The 17,473-nt window shown below is 35.5% G+C and overlaps 1 protein-coding gene across 3 annotated transcripts in view; it reads left to right on the top strand.

The window, feature by feature from the left end:
* The window catches only part of PARN (poly(A)-specific ribonuclease), a 60,904-nt gene extending 46,604 nt beyond the window's left edge, over positions 1 to 14,300 (top strand). For all 3 annotated transcript variants that reach the window (XM_042798690.1, XM_042798692.1, XM_042798691.1), the window contains exons 22-24: positions 4,787 to 4,976; positions 11,266 to 11,459; positions 14,155 to 14,300. In XM_042798690.1, the coding sequence (XP_042654624.1) occupies positions 4,787 to 4,976; positions 11,266 to 11,459; positions 14,155 to 14,207 (437 nt within the window). In that variant the 3' untranslated portion in view covers positions 14,208 to 14,300. The remainder of the gene's footprint in view (positions 1 to 4,786; positions 4,977 to 11,265; positions 11,460 to 14,154) is intronic.
* Positions 14,301 to 17,473: the final 3,173 nt, after the last annotated feature.

Below are 17,473 nucleotides of genomic sequence, written 5' to 3'. Positions count from 1 at the left end.
AGAATTTAAAAAAAAAATACCACCAAACCCACAAACAAACCCCCAACACTTTAAAAACAGGATTTAAGGAAACATTCAGTTTTTTTCTGTTGAAATGCAGATGAATTTGAATCCTTCTGACCTACTATCTGTCAAAAGTAACACAGTTTACTTCAATTTTTGTAACCAGACTTGAGAAAATGGTCTAATCAACTACATTTAATTGGGTTTTTTGAACTTATTCTTTTTTCAGAGCTAAGAGTAACATATTATATAAGGCAGTTATTCCCAGGATCACTTCTTTCCTGCTAAAGAAACATACTTGTGTTGTAGCCTTCTAGATTCTCCTATAGGCCAATGAAATTTTGAAGATCATTGAATAATACAATAAACTAGCCAGCTAGTTCATAACTTCATTCTCTGTACATACTAGGAGAGAAGACAGCACAAAGATTGTGATATTGAATCTGTGCTATATTTCTATATTGGAGTGAGTGCCATTCATAATTAACTCTGTGGTACTACATGGACTTACTTCAAGTGAAGAAACATTAAAAAAGAAAACTAAATACAGTAATTTTTTATGGGTAGGAGTCAGTATAGCCTGTCTCCTTCCTAATTCTAAAGATTGATCATAGTTTTAAAAACTTGTTCTTTACAGTGTTCTTTATTTTTGCTTTCAAGCCAGACTTTTAAGAAAAAAAAAAAATAATGGTAATGAAGTAATTTTGATCATATATTTTGTTTGATTGGTTGGGGTGTGCTGGTCCTATTGCAGGTGGACCAACGTTTCATTTCACCAAGGTTTTTTGTAGCACTTCCAGCCCATTGCTAACTCTGCTTCCTTGTTGTAGGCAAGGGATGGCCAAGGAACTAGTGAAGGGGGTGAGATTGGGAACTAGTTAGTTTACATGTTTAGATGGAGCAAAGAGGCTGTGATTGGACCAAGTTCTAAAACAAACTGGCTTGACACTAAAGAAAAATGCATTTGACAAGGACACTACCCAGCATGAAAAAAAAAAAATGGGATATAGAACCAGAAATGGATAATGGGACACAGCTTGGTTGAGTTGGGGAAAACTGTCTCTGCTACCATGGCACCAAACAATTTTAAAAAGGACATAGGAGTACTGCCTTGCCAGAGAAAATAGGAAGCAGTGAGTTTAATATTGAGGAACATTTAGGGTTATGATAGCTTGCAAGACAGATATGAGATAAAGACACACCCTGAAAAGACTGAACTAGGAAAAAGACTAATTGGAGAGGGTAGGATAGTAGCAGAAATCAGCAGAAATGTTAGCTAATTAGTGAGAATTCTGTCAAGTTCATGCAACTCTTTTTGAGAGAAGCCAACAGAGCGTGTGCCCAATGCTTTTTATATTGAATCAACATTAGCAACTATCAGTAACTTTTGTAATTCTCGTGGGAGATGCTGGAGAAGTGCATTTAAAATTTCTGGTTCAACTAATTAGTTCTGTGTGTAACTGTGATGCCTTGCAGCAGAAATTGTCTAGGTATGCTTAAAGGTCTGAAAGCTGCATATAGGCTAAAAACAAACAACATCAAAAAACCCATGTTAATAGTGCTGTGTCAACTTCACTAATATTTAATATAGCTGAATAATGCTTATGCATTGATGAAGTCAACGGCCCCATGATCACATACCGTTTCTTTTGGATTTATGGGTTCTCTGAAAATATGTTAATACATTTGCTGTGTAGGAACCCAACCCTGAGGGGATGCTCTGTGTAGAGGACAATTAAATTCCGTGTAGGTTAATTGAAAAGATACCCTCTAATTTGGGATGTTGAGTCTTTACTTGTGCTTTGTGTTTGTAAAATAGGTACATAGCACTGCTTTAGCTCATGAGCTTTACTTTGAAACACTGGACAATGCCATGATGAAGAAAGTGTACATGCAAACTACTGATTTTTTAAACGCAGCATGAATAGGCCTGGAAGTCAATAAATAAGGCTGTGGAGCCATACAATGAGTAATGAGAATAAAACAAAATACTGAATTAGCTGCTCACTAATTGAACACTGTCAGTCTGACTGAGGCAGCAGCCCCAAGTTTTAAGTAGAACATGATCAGGTAAGATTAACGCAGCATCTATATGCAGAGGTCACTTTAAGACTTCACCGGTGAATTTTTAATTATCATTTCATAAACTTGAGTGTTTAGTATTGCAGCCTTAATCTGTATAGTTCTGTGTATTTATTTTATTTATGTATTGTGGGGGGTTTACCTACATAGTTCACTTACATATTTGTCTATTTATTAAGAGGCTTAATATTGTCGGTGGGCATCTGTCAGGATTTTGCTCTGCATAAGAGCGAGGACTTGGTGAAAGAGTAGCTTTGTACACATTCATCTTGAATCACTGAACAACAATCAGCCTGTTTAATAGCTTGCCTAGTAACTAGGAAAGATGCCATCCTTTAAAAATGCTTCTCCTATAATGTGCAATTACTATTATTCTATTATGAGACAAACTTAACTTTATAATTGCAACTAGTGTAACGATATGGAGCCATGGGGTGTTGGTTACTAGGTCAGGTTTCACGCAGAAAGATTTGTCTTTTCAAGTGAAATAAGTAAATAAGCCCCCTAAGTTCTCTTTAGTTTGTTAGAATTCACAAAGCATTCTAGCAATGCACTTCTTCTATTGGCAACACATAGCGATGTAACTGTATTTGCTTTGTTTGTCAATATGGACAGCATTCATCAAAAAAAGCATCAGAGAAAATGTATTTTAAACTTTTACAGGGAGCTGCTCTTCAGTTCAAGACCATGCAAGATTGATTTACCTGTGTGACTCCTTAGTCTTCTCCATATACCTTTACTTCAATCATTCAACACATGAAGCAATATATTCAGCATATGACTTTTTATATTAAATATACATACATATGTGTGTGTATGTGTAATATGAATGGTTTCTATCAGATACAGGCCTTATTTCAAGAAAGGAGAGTTTTCTTTGTTCAAAAATACTGACTCACACAGATGTATTTTTAAATTATCTTTAGGCTGCATAAGGATGATTTTTTTTTTTTTTTTTATTCCGCCCCCCCCCCCCCCCCCCCATTAAATAAAGGGTAGGTTTGTCAGGGAACTAAATGGAGGAGCCATAACTTTGGCTCTTAGTTTATAGCAAAACAAATCATGTGAAATGGTTATTGTGTTTTAGGAAATCACTATTTATAAGATGATCCACAGTAACTACGTGCTTGATTTTAGCAAGTAAAAACATGCTTGAGTTTAAATAAACAAATTTTACCCTGAGGAATGTTGGCTGGCATGCAGTAACTCCAGTGAGCATTATTAATTCATTCATGATGCCTGCACCATAACTTCATGGGCAATAAATATACTCCCAGTTCTTACAAACAGATCCTGTAACTTCACAGTTCAAAACAAATATAAGGGATGTGAAAGGAGGTATGCATAACATGTCTTTGGTTAGTGCAACAATCTTATGAGGCTATTTATCATAGTTGCTGGTATCTGTTCTTGGGATTAAATGTATAATGCTGCCCAGTTTTATGTACGTTTGAAAGACTTTGCAGTAGCAGCAGCATCTATGTTTCATGATTGATATTATAGGTAATTCATTCCACAGTTGCATAGCTAATACGCAGAGTAGATCATCTGTCCTGAAACACAAAAAAAACAAATCCACCCATCTTCCTTTTCTCTTCTAAATTGTGATATTGGAGCTTGCTATTTCTAGTACTTGGGCTAGAGGTAACAGAAGATACCTGTGTTCAAGATGACAACACTTCGACTAGAATCAGAAAGTTGGATACACATCTGAAATTTCTCCAAAAAGATTGGAAGTACATAATAAAATCAGGATTTTTATCTCCAGTATAATTATGCTGTTTTAAAATGCACAGCCCAAGTATGTGAAAAACAATCAGTTTTGTTTTGTATTTAAACTGGTTTACCGGTTGGTTTATGATACTTTCTTTCAGTGAGTTATGCTGAAAACAGCAGAGGACACCAGTTGACAGTCAGTTTAATTTGCTGATTCATCTGTTACAGTGGTGGCTTCAGGCCAGAGCTTGGCTTGCAGACTAAAGGCTGAGAGCTGTGAAGATGCTGGGACTTGAAGGAATGTTTGTAAATTGTTGCTGAGTGAAGACAGTGAAAGTTTATTCTTTATTTTTTAAGTGATTCTAATTTTACATTGACAAAAATCCTTCAACCTTGAGCTCGCAGTCTTTTTTTAGTTAAATGGAGACCAAACATTAGAAAGATAAAAGGATGGAACAGCTGGATATTAGTTAAGCGCTGCTTCCATGAATATCTTGTGCAACCAAAAATGCAGCTCAAATAAGCTTATGTTTCACAGCAATCAAACAGAGTTTTGGCAAAGACTTTGCAAATGTCGTCTTTTCCTGGCAGCCTTGCAAAATAAACCTGCTGGGTTAAGTAATGAGACTAAAAGGGAAAAAATCCAGGAAATGTTTTCTTGCCAACAAGCAATCTGGAAGAGGGTTGTGACTGAAGAATTGATGGTTTCTAATTTAAAAGAAAAGTCTTAAATAGATTTAACCCTTCTTGTGTGAAGCCTGACTATGAGAAGTTTTGAATATCTAAATCAAACATACCATGTGAATTTGGGAGATTATAGCATTTTCTTTTTTTAAAAAAATCCCTAACAAAGGAACTAGAAGTTGTTTATATAAACAGAACAAATAGCTCACTGCCTTCTGCTTTTCAAAATAAGTTATTTCAGGAGAGGGAATGCTGTCATTTAACAGTGTTTTGTATATAACATCACTCTTCTTCCCCATAGCTGTAAACACCAGCAGGTATGCTGAAAGTTATAGGATCCAGACATATGCAGAATATATTGAGAAAAAACATGAAGAAAAACAGGCAAAGAGAAAATGTACAGAAGATAGCTGGAAGGAGATGGAGAGAAAGCGGTTAAAAACTCAATGTACACCTTACGTTTCCCAGAGTCGATACTACTGTATTAACAGGTGAGACTTTTCCTGCATTGCCAACTCTTGTATTTTTATTGCATTTATATTAAAAGTCTAGCAATTTTCAGGTAGTTCTTAACAAATAGGTGACTTTTTTTCTGTACCTATTTCTTCACATAGAAATCAGTAGCGGTACCTCAGCTGTCATGAGGTCAAAGGTAAAGGAGCAGAGGGAATTTTGTTCACAAATGTGATTAGACAACTTGTTAAAATATTGGGATCTTGCAGGCAGGTCAAATCACAACTTCTGGCCTTGATGTAGCAGTACCATTTCTTAAAACCAAAATAATTATTTTCTTTATTCATGCAACACCTCTGGCTGAAAACTTAGCTGTCATCTTATACCTTGTAAAGGCTGTCTTGGTTTTTGGATGACTTTCCATGCTGATAATACTGCTACAGAGAAGGGTATAAATTACCATCTTGAGCAGACATGATGAAGTCGTCCTAATGCTTCAGAAACAGGAAGGCAAATGATGCTACTTGCATCGCTTTAAGCTTTTGGAGTAAAACTTGAAAAGGATTTTAGTTCATTATTTAAGGACAATTTAAGTCAGGAGATGCCAGTTCTGATTCTAGTACAGTATGTTGCTGTGTGTGTTCCTTATTCCATTTTTACCCTCTCATATTAATGACTTTTTTGGATATGCTGATAACAGGAGGCTTCTTTCTCAGTCATCTGTGTAGCTGTGAGTGGGAAGGGCCTTTTAGTGTTAATGTAATTGTATAATTAACCTATTAAGTTACTGTCATTCTTTCTTCCCTGCCCCCGATTCTATCAATTCTATACAAAAGTAAGTTTCAGTGGAGTGCATAATTGCATTTCTGTAAGGTGGTGGGTTATTTTTATTGTTGTTGGTTGTTTTTGTTTTTTAGGGATGGGTGGTTTTGGGTTTTTTCCCCTGACTAGACAGATCATATGAGATGGTCAGACAACCAGTATGAGGCCTTTCTGCTTTATCTTTCTTCAGAATGCTGTGACAAATTCTAGCTCTCATTATATCTTCCTGTAAGTTATATGTCATGTAACAAATACACTAAACTTATTCTGTTCCTCTCACTTAAATGAGCTTATTATTTGCCTATTTGCAAAATTAAATGCAGGTGTGTATTGGCTAGCTGTCAAATATTCATTACTTTTGTCATGGTGGGAATTCTAAACATGTTAGAGACATGTTCAATCCCTAAAAACCATATAGAAGAACCATATCAAATGAAGCTAGATTAATTGAACTATTGTACTTAGGAAAACTTGGGAGTGCATGTTGTGAAGAGATGAGGAGCTCTAAAGATTGTACTGGCACTAGTTTGCATGTGGCTAAGGTTTAAGTCGATAATTAAGTCTGTATTAAATAATCTGAAAATACTTAGCACATCTTGAGTCTACTGCAAAGAAATACTAAGTCCTAGTTTTATTTCTACTAGAGGAAGTATCTCGTCCCAATGAATGCTGCTTTTTGGGTGTCTGATTCTAAACAGATGGTAAGAGTGGCAGCTTACCTCGCAGGAAAGTTTGAGGACTACCTCAGAAGTTTAATTTGGAAAACTGCTGAAAAAAATTTCAGTGACTTCTTTCCTTAAAGTTATGATATACTACAATGGGTTGTATGCCTAAGCACTTCATCTCCTTGCAAATTTTTAATCTATTTTTTTCTAGTGTTTTAAAATCCTACAAGAAGCAGCCTTGGTTTTAGATGACCAACACTGATAGTCTTAGATAGCAGCATTTATTTTGTGTAATTGATGTTACATAAATTTTTGTTCTCCTGTTATTCCATTAAAAAAGAGATTTGGTTTTGTCCCAAATTCCCTTTCATACAGATCTTTTGACATGTTGTTCTTAATTTTATTTGTTACTGGTTAGATTGTGTTTTTGTCAGCTAGTCTTTTGTAAATGTTTCCTCTTAAGTGTAATCTGGTTCAGCATAACATGGAACTGCAAACCTTGTGGTCTTTCAGTTCACTCAAGATGAACATTTTCCTTTTGTTTCCAGATAGAAATAGTTTTGAGATATTTTTATTTTAATATATTATCGATAACAATTTTATATAAAATATAATAAATATAACAATTTTTTTTAATTTCTATAAAGTAATCAGGACAAATATATGTAAGTGTGTATATTTGTCTGGATTAATTTGAATCATATATAGTTGAGTCCTCAATACTGTGATGTATTTAGCAGCTGATCTCTTCTAATAGCTTCATGTTACTACATCCTTTATTTATTTATCATTTAATAAGTTTGCTGCATCAGTTTCTGCCAGGGAACACAGCTGCAGAATAGCTGTTCCTCTCCATGCTGACAAAAGATTCTGGGTACTTACTCATTCAGTAATGAAGCTGTTGAGTATTTCTTATAAGGAACTTTTGTCTTAAATTTGACAGATTGCTACATATATAACAAAGGTATGTATTTAATTCCTTCTTGCTAAAAAAAAAATATAGTCCCATATTATAAAGGAACTACTCTTCAGAAAATATACTATAATAGTATTCATAGCAGTCACAAGGTAAAATCTTACTTATTGCTACTGTTAGATATAAAAATTAATTTTAATGGAAATATTCCTGATTATTGTCAGATGGAGAAGTAGAGGAAGAACTGATACATTTGACAAAACTTCAAGTAGTTAATAAGATCACCTTCTCTAAAGGCGTTCACTATTCAGAACATGCTTTTGAAACAGATGGAACATGGCCTCTTGTGTATTATCGGTCAAGTCAGGGTGCTGTTGGTAGCACCACTTCTTTATTTTGCTGAAGATAGTTTATCTCACTTTTGAAATGTTCATGTATTTCTTCTGGTGATTATTTTTTTAATAGAAATGGTTCCTTATAGTGGTTTATTACTAAAAAAAATATAAGAATTGGGAAAAGCTGAGTCATTCAAGATATGGACTAGTATTCTAATGTTATTTCAGGTGATTTCACCTGCTCTTAAGATGACAGGAAGGATTTTTATGATGAGTCATTAACTATTTCCCCCCCTCAATGTTGTTCAAAGTGGCAAGAGAACACAGGGTTTATGTTTTCATTTAAATGAAATTTACCTGAAGTTGGAGGTCTTTATATATCCAGCCCAAGTCAAGATGCTCTGTTGTGATGGAAGTGGTTCTTTTAAAAGTAGGACATGATTTTCCAAAACAGAAAATGTCTAATGCTACTTCATCATATTTGCTTTCCTACCTTTTGCCCCCCTCTCCATTTGCTGATTCTTTCAAAATAATTACCATAGTACTAGTTGGATTGCTGCTTTTTAGTGGCTGAAATGATGTTACAAAATTCATGAGCAGTTTAATCAGGTGGAGTCTGTGCTCTTTATGGCAGTAGAGTGATATATAAGTCTTCCACATCCTGTTGATTCATCAAATTGTGTTTAGTACTAATGTTAAATTCCAGCAATGTGACTAGCAACAAGAATACTGTATTCTCTGTTGATTAGTATTGTACTTAATGGGAATAGAAGTAGAGAATAAAATCTAAATTTTCTGTTTCTACCACCTTCCTCCAGTAAGCATTCATCCTTGTCAGATTTTCATATGGCCTGGCATTAAAATAGGTCATCAGAAGGGAGAGGTTGGGGAAGAAGGACTGGTGGAAACTGCTGTCATTGAAGAGGCTTGGAACCCCACCTACCATCATCACTGACTGATGTGAAAGCTCTATTGTGTTCACAAAGTAGATTTGCCAACTGGTAACGTGTGATACGGCTTTTCTTGTGGTGTGGTGTTTTGGTCCTGTACCCTTCACCACCCCCTCCCACCACCACCCAAAAGACCTTGGCTGGTAATTTTATTTAAAAAAATAGAAAAATCTCCATTTCAACACAAAAGAGAAATTTCAGAACCTCTTTAAATATATTATTTTTTAAAAAACAATAATTATTCCCTGTATAATTGTTGTACATGTGTGTTTTTAAACATAAGTGCTACATTTGTTAAGAGATGATGCAAGTACTCTATCTTTGAATGGCTCAGGTATCCAAACAGATGAGGATCCTAAATAAGTGTATCTGATTTCCATAATTACTGATAGCTCTTAGTTTTTTTGTTTTTTCCACTTTGTTTAGTTGTTTCTCAACAGAGTAAAGAAATTAAGACAAATATACCAAAATAACTGGTATAAATAGAAAACTGAACTTTGCTCTGAGTAGTGCTCTAACTTGCATATAAAACCATGCTGATTTGCTACTATTTCTAAGTGAATAAATAATGTTGCTGTAGTTCTTGAATCTTACGTTAGGTCAAAGAAGAGTAAGACAAAAAATCAACTCTTAGCCATCTAGAATCCATGCAATCAATGAGTGAGTGTAGAATAAAATTAATATTTTGGAAGAAAGCAAGAAGTCAACAGTTCTTGATTCTAAAATATATATATGTATATACTTTGGATTTTGTGCTGTCAGGTTTTTTTGATGTATTTTTTTTCTGCCTAAAGGTATCCACAGGAAGAACGTAAGACCTAAAATTAATTTTATTTTGTACTTCGGTACACAGCTGAATGTGCACTGAAGGTCAAGAACTCGTTGCTCTTTATCTGCAATAACTTCTAAAATGTCTAAGTTGAAAAAAATTAAAATCAGCCCTCAGACATTTCAAAAAGGGAACTTCTTACAGTGAGTGGAAGTTCCCTTCTAAGAGTCAAGTGATCCTATGTCTAAGAAATCCTGGGCTCCTGCATTTTTCTTCCTCATATATATTTCAGAATACCTTTCCCAAAATTAGAATTCTTACAAACTTTTCTAAACAATGTGGGTTTTTAAAAAAAATACAGTAGTTTTTAATATTCTAAATGCCCTTTCTTCACTTAACTTTTTTCTTTCTAAACCTAGTTTTTGTCTGTTTTACAGTACTGAAGTGTGTACGTAGGATAAACAGGTCTATCCATCTTTTTGGCTTGCATCTTTTTATTGATGGTAGTTGCAGTGTGACTTGGAATGATGATTTGTAAGAAATCATGCAAGAAGGCCTTCTGTATGTGAATGTTTGGAGGAAAAGCCATATATTCATCAAAGTAAATGGTGCTCCTAAAGTGGAAGTAAGAGCATGAGGCATAATCATATGTTTCATGTTTATTGCCTTTGGATATCCCAGAAAGAGTCTGTTTTAAACTGCAAAATGTTCAACTGAAAAAATTCCATTTCAAAGCTAAAATTATACAGCCAAATTTAACAGTCCTTTAGCTGAAACCTTATTGAAACGCCATAATTCCCTGCTATTACTGATGAGAAAGAAGAAATAAAATAGCTTGTAAAGTTTTGTTCTATAAGTCGGTATTAATTTTTATTTAAATAAATGACTAGAACATGGTTTAGATGCATACAGCTATTTTGTATAGTTCTTAATGAAAAAATACGGTTTTAAATCTAAAACTACCCTTTTTTGTTTAATTGGTTGTTTTAAAAGAGCATTAAAATAGGCGTTTAAGTAGCTGATACTCACATATCTAGAAGTTTGTAATGGGAACTATTTTTTTTTTTTAATTAGCCCATTGGCTACTGCATTCTTACTTGTACTCATGCTAATTCGATTTTAATACTGCCATTTGTCTTTCAAGGAAACTTGACAATAGCATTCCAGTTGAACGAAAATCTATGCAGTGTTATTTCAATGGATGCTGAATGAAATGGAGCTCTAAGTTCATCTTCGGACTGTATTAGGCTTCATTCAAATACTACCTATGAAACGAGTGTGCAATTTTTTGTGCTTTTTATTTTACCAGCCCATTGGATGGTAGGACTCTTCACTTTAAGGCCTGATTTAAAGATTATTATATGGAGTTTGATGGTTTTCTCTACCTTTATATAATAGAAATCCTTTTAAAACTGCATATAGTTCCAGGAGGGAGGTTGAAGTTAGCATGTAGAATCTTTCAATATCAAGGTATGTGTTTGAGGCTTAACAGTTGTGTATAACTTACTGTCTATTGAGAATGCTTTATAAAAGCTTTTATAGCTAAGAGAATGAAAAATAAAATTGTGCAGGGATAGAGAACAGCTTTAATTAAGTTTGAGTTGAGTGATCTCATCAGAATAGCAGCAGCTAAGCCTGAGACATCTATAGTACAAAGAATTAGTACCTTCATCTACATAAGATTGGATTAGGTAGCCAACTGATGGAATTTTATAGTTGTCAGTCCTTCCAGATAATGTAATTTCATGGTACACCACTTAAGACAGTTCATTCTACTACATTCAGAAGAATTTAATAGGTGTACAACGACTAGTACCTATTTAATAGTTATTCTTGTCTTGTTCCTAATTGTATTTCTTCTACATTTCAGTTTTACAGGTACCAGTACAGTGGGAAAGAGAAGCATGAGTCCTATTCAGGAAGAAACTGGTTCTGATGATATGGAAGAGGGAGAAGGCCAAGATCCAGAATATGATCAGACTGATTCCTGTTCAGAGTCCCTTCCAGAAAGTAAGAAGAGAGCCAAAAAATTCAAAAAGATCAAGACAGAACAAGTTCCAGCAGGTAAGCACAACATTCATGCGCGTGGTTTTTCTGTTCTGTTTGGAACTAACCTAGGCCTGAACAGAATTGAAGTTGTTTTTTTGAATGTCTTAACTTACTGCAAACTAACTTATAACAGTGACTTACTCTCTTACACTCATAGAAGTCCAGGAAATTATTTAAACTGAAGATTGCATCATACAAAAATTAAACAAAGAAACAAAAAAAATCCAAACCAAAATAAAAAAAACACAAACAAAACAAAAAAAAAAAAAAAAACCAAAACACAAACAAGCAAGACCCGCCCCCCAGAGCCCAACCAAAGGAAGCAGGATGTAGTTGATTGCTCACTTGATTACTTTCTTCCTTATAATAAAGCGCTCTGAATATTTTTAGCTATTCTTAATTTTTTTTTTTATAATGTGACTTTCTAGTTAAGGTTACCCAATATGTCCTGCATATTGTAAGCAAAATTGAAGGAATTTTGGAGTAGAATTCTAGAGTAGATTTCCCTGTTAATGCCATACTTTTATCACAAAATGTAAGGTAAACTTAATGTGGACATTTTCTCATAAGCTTGACTGGATGGAGTCATAGCATACTTGAATGCACATAGCTTGACCTGCAAAATGTGTGTCATTGGACAACCTCTGTTGCTTGTAAATGAGCCCGGTTTTAATAAAGCTACCTGGTGCCCTGAATGCTAATATATGTGCCATTTTAATTAACATTTTAAAACTATATCCTGATAATAGTGCAGTAACATCGCTTATTTACAGTTATTTGTGAGATATTTCTGTAAGTTGAGAAAACAATATAATTTCTCACTCTGGTCAGAATATTACTTACCTCGACAATTAAGCCAAAACTTTGACAGTCTACCTGCGTGCCCTTCACCACTCTTCTGGCACGCTATTTGCGACAATGCTGTTTTAGGTTTAGTGGAGTCTGACCCAGTCAGACTGTTGTTTTATATCTCCCAGTATAACTAGATTGCAACTCTACTGAAACCCGTTCCTCTCTGGAACACTTCCTGAGAATGCGTTGACTTTGAGACAGCTCAGTGAAGGCGTAAGCTGCCAGATAGGTGCTGATCTGCTGGGCCCTTAAACTTCTACAGGCCCTTTAGCTTTCTGGGTGCTTTGCATTTATGAATCACTTAGCTGTGGGCTTTTTTCTGATAACACTTGGCAAGATGTGATGAAAAGTGTGTTTAAAATCCCTTCCAAACATACTCACCCTTAACAGTTCTTGTTGTCTAGCATATGCTCTGAATAAGCCTTTGCTTATTTGAAAGGCTTACTGGATTGTGAACAGATTCACATTTCATGGACTGCTAGTTAGTGAAGCCTGAGGAATCTCACTTTCAGAAGATGCAGATTTTGAAAAGTAGAAGAAATCGTAGTTTTTTGTTGTAAAGGTGTCAAATTGTGGCTTTGTTCAGGTGGCAAATTTTATTTTTATTCTGTCATGTATTTTATAAGACTTTTTAAAATCTGGTTTAGAACTCAATTTAATGCTTGAAAAATCTATAGTGTTTCTAATACAAATTATAAACCCAAATAATATTTTTCTTTCTTCTGAAAACTGTTTTGATGTATACATTATTATAGGCAATGTTCTGTGTAGTGGTTCTAACCCTAACCTGTATGGTTCTTTACCTGGTTGAAAACTTTTCACCTAGTGTTGATGTAAGGGTTTTTTTTCAGACTTGAATACCTACATAATTTTTAGCCAAAGTAGTTTGAACTGTATGTCTGACTAAACACAGTCAGGTGAGAATCAGATGACTGTTTTCACCTGATATTTTTGCTAGGTTGTGTGAATTATTGCAGCCTGCACCAAAAAAAAAAATTAAATAATCTTAGGTCACATGAATTTAAACCTCAAAAGATTTTATTTTTATCGATCTATTTATTGTTGATTCTATTTCAACTTTTGTTAGTAATTTCTGGCAGAAGTTCATTATATTAAAAAGTTAAGTCATATCTTAATTATTGGTCATCTGGAGCACTGCCTGTATTGAAGTACATTCAAATATTAATATTTAAAACTTCATTTAAGTATCTGCTCTAGCCACTTTTATTCAGAAAGTGGTATTGTATACGAAGCATCCATTCTCCTGATTTGGTAGAGTAAAATCTTTCTTAGCTGATTCAAAAGCTGTGCTTGGAAATTGCTTTCTTTCTTGTAGTTCAGTTGGGTCATTGGGCCATGCAAGCATATGCAAAATGACAAGACTGTCTACTGTAATTTCAAGGATAAAATTCATGCTCTGTATTACATTATCAGTATTACTGTGATTCATCTTTCTTCTCCAATTAATTTGGGCTGGAAATATTCTTCACTGTCTTAACTGCCTTAAGCAAGAATAACTGAAAGTATACTTGGGGAAAATAGTATTATTTATCATCTCAGTTATTGCAAAACCAAAAGTACTTGGATTAAAATTAATTAGTTGCAAAATATTTACCATTTGGGCAAGAAACTTGACATTAACTTTTTTCTTTTTTTTAAGTGCCTACTGCTAAACAGTCTCTTAGTTTCCCTTTGTAGATACTGACTTGCCACTAATGTATCTACAGCCTCACTCTAGAGGAGAAAGTATGTCTTAGTATGCTCTGAAAGAATAAAAAGGTTCTTGATTTAATTTCATTCCTTTCAGTGTTTGTATACTGAAATCTTAAATATATTGTTCCATGACTCTGTCTTTTAGGAAGCCTCACAACTAGTTCCACTGGAATTTTTGAAGTCCCTGAAACGTGGTAGGAAACAACTGCCTTAACAGGTGGAATTGATTGAAAGCAGTTTCAAGAATACACCTCGTGGAAGCCATACTTTAAATAAAGTGGTGTTAACAAAGCAGTATGTGTCCTGAAAATCAGTTTAATTATTTTAAACTGTTTATTGAACAATCACTGTCAATTTTACTTCTGTGTATATTAACTAGTGTATGATTTGTTGTTGATCATGTGAAATCCTTGCTGTTGTAAATGATGTTAGGCTTAAGCAAGACTAAATATATTTTGGTCACCTACTTTGGCATGCTGACTATGAAATGTACAAAAAGAACTGGCACTCTCTGATTTCGTGCTAGGCTGTTTCCTGTGCTTGAGGGGAGTTAGCACAAATCTCCTAATCTGTAGCTGTTTTTTCAGGCAGTATCAGTATGCTGTCAGCATTCTTGAAACAGGTAGAGCTGCAGTTTCACATATTGCTTTCTACCAGTTACTTTATCTGGAAATCTTTTTTTTAGTTTTCCATTCTCTACCCGTTCCCTACCTGCCCCCGTGCAGCCAGTATTCATCTAAATACCAACTTTACACATACCTTACCCTTTCAAAAAACTGTAACTTACAAGTTTCTGAAACATTAATTTCCTGGTGGGAGGTAGTTTTTCTTTGTTTTCACATCTATTGCTGTTTTCTCTGTTAAGTCTTGACATGTTTGTTTCCCCTCTTCTTCCCCAGCTTGTGGGGTTTTTGTAAAAATGATTTTTGGTACCTGTGACAAACCTGCTAACTGCACCAGCCCTTTATTGGTTTAAAAAAAGATCTGCATTGGTAGATTTCAGAAAATGTTTGATATTTAACATTTTTGTATCATGGAAATAAAACCAAAAGATGTATTTCCATAAAATGAAAATTAAAGACATTTTCTTAGGAACTGGTTGGGTTTTATTTATTAGCTTCTGAAATGTTTTTAGTGAACTCTTTTTTTTTTTTTTTCTTCATAATATAACAGGTTTTTTTGTCAGCATGTGATTAGCATGCCCTTTTGGTCCCTGGTCTATCCTTAAGATATTTGTGAAATGTAACCAAGAAAAACAGGACTGTTGTCATAAGATTTAAATCATTATGTGTTTCCCTTGGAGCGGGACAAATAAGAAGAGTTCTACAAATCAGCAAGTTCAAAACTATTGCTGTGGAAAAGTGGAGTATTAAGAGGCTTTATCGGATTGTATTTACATTACAGTGGGAACCACTGTCACTTAAACAATGCAATAACCTGTTTGAAGGTATACCAAAATTTGTGGGATTTTAAGTGATTGTGAGAGTCATCTTGAACTTGCATTGCAAAGGGAAAAATAATTTAAAGGTGTTAAATGGGAGATGTTTTATTTTGTAACTTGGAATACTACCAGTAGTATAATTAAGTTGTTGTTTTTTTAATAGCTGTATCATCACATTCTCACACTAAAATGTGGGAAATAAGAGAATGTTATTAAGTGATGCAGAGGGAAATTAGTAACTGAACTCTTCTCTCAATGATTCAGAGACTTTTCTTCTCTGATACTCATGACGTTATGAATAAATACCTAAATCACTTTTATCTTGGGTATCCAAACCTACAAAGAAAATGCGAATTTATTTCTCAGGATATGTGCAACACATAAAGTTGGATAAAATATTAATCTTTTATGGAGATGATTAAGGTAATTTATACCGTGTTCTATCTAAATGTTGAAGGGGTATTATTATATATCCTAAAGAACTGGCATAACATGATCTGAGAGGGAGCTTAGAGTCATGCTGTCAAAAGGCTGCAAAAGTATTTAAAGGGGTTGTCAGAAGTATTGATTGAGAGGCAAGGAAGTCTCTGCTCAAGAGCTATAGAGGCCTGTGCTGTCACAGGATCCACCTCGAGTCTTTGGCTGAGGCCATTAGGATCTTCATGGTACTGATGTCACTTTTGAACAGGAACTCTTCATACCTTCAGAGAAAATTTAAGTCTTAATTGCATTAGAATACAATCCCTTAAAAACGTGTTTTTTTCAGAGGAGGTCATGTATATCCTTCCCTAAACTACAAAAGTTAATAGATATTCCCATTCTTTCTACCCTCCTCTCCTCCCAAAAGGTCATTTTGAGAAGCAGGACATTATTTATCTCTACCTGTAATTAATACCTGTTAAGAAAATAGTGCTCTTCCCTTTTCTAGTCTAATAGGTGTTTGGTTTTACCAGTTAACACCTAGGTAAACAACTACTGAAATGTGACTGAATGTGGGACTATAATATTTCTAATGCTAAATTTGGGTGGAGAACTGTTGGGATGAGTGACAGCTGCTGTCCTAAGAAGGAGCTGGCACCACTGATACTGCATCAAACCTCATTATCCTATGGTACACTTCCCTTTGTTTTAAATGAAGTTATGAATTCTAGAAGAGAAAGAATGTATCTTCTTCAATTAGATCCACATTTGTTTCCTAATGAATGTTTAAAATATGTGCATAGAATGTAGATCTTTACAGCATTTGCTTCTGATAAACAAAGCTGTCCTCACTAGTTTTATGGCTACAGAGTTTCCTGGGTCTTAATCTCTGGGGATTTTATGTACTGGTACTCGACTGCAGAGGTATGGCAGGGCATCGGTCCCACTGCTTCAGTATGAAGCTGGGATAGCTGACAAGTTGCTGAGAGGCTATGGTTTGGCCTGGTAAAAAGGCAGGTACATTTGTGTAATACTTTGATTGAATTACTTTTTAAATTTTTTTTTTTTTTTTTCTTCATTCCCTTTTTCTCCGCAGGGCAGGGAGGGAACATACCGCTCCCTTCCAAGTTTAGCGCTATTGTCTTGCTTTCTGTTTGGAGGAGCAGCGATGGCTGCACCCAGTGCAGGGTTCTCCAGAGTTGCGCCTGTTGAGGTCCAACCCTCCCGGCCAGCAGGACCCGCCTGGGCCCCGCTGGGTTTTGGGGGCGGTCGGGCCGGCGCGGGCTCCCCTCGGCCCTGAGAGCCCGGCGGGAGGCGGCGCGGCGGGGTGGCGGGCCGGGGCCGGCCTGAGGGGCGGGCCGCGAGCAGCCGGGGCAGTGGTGAGCTGGACGGCCAGGGGCTGCGGCGCCTTAGGGGTCCTTGTGTCTGCCTTCCAGTTGTGTAAAACAGCCAGCATTACCTTGCTGTTAGTAGTACAGAAGGGAGAGATTTTCTTCAGCAACTGGCCTGGGGCCTGTGAGGTTAGAAGTGGCCCGTTCCTCACTGTTGGCTGCAATGGGGAGGGAGTTGGGACCAGCATGAGGGTGGGGGCGGAGGGGGGCAT

This window comes from Tyto alba, unplaced genomic scaffold (assembly GCF_018691265.1).
Source record: "Tyto alba isolate M040663 unplaced genomic scaffold, T.alba_DEE_v4.0 Super-Scaffold_28, whole genome shotgun sequence".
Taxonomy (NCBI): Eukaryota; Metazoa; Chordata; class Aves; order Strigiformes; family Tytonidae; genus Tyto; species Tyto alba.
The sequence above is the reverse complement of the archived record's forward strand: the minus strand, read 5'-3'. Positions and strand labels throughout refer to the sequence as shown.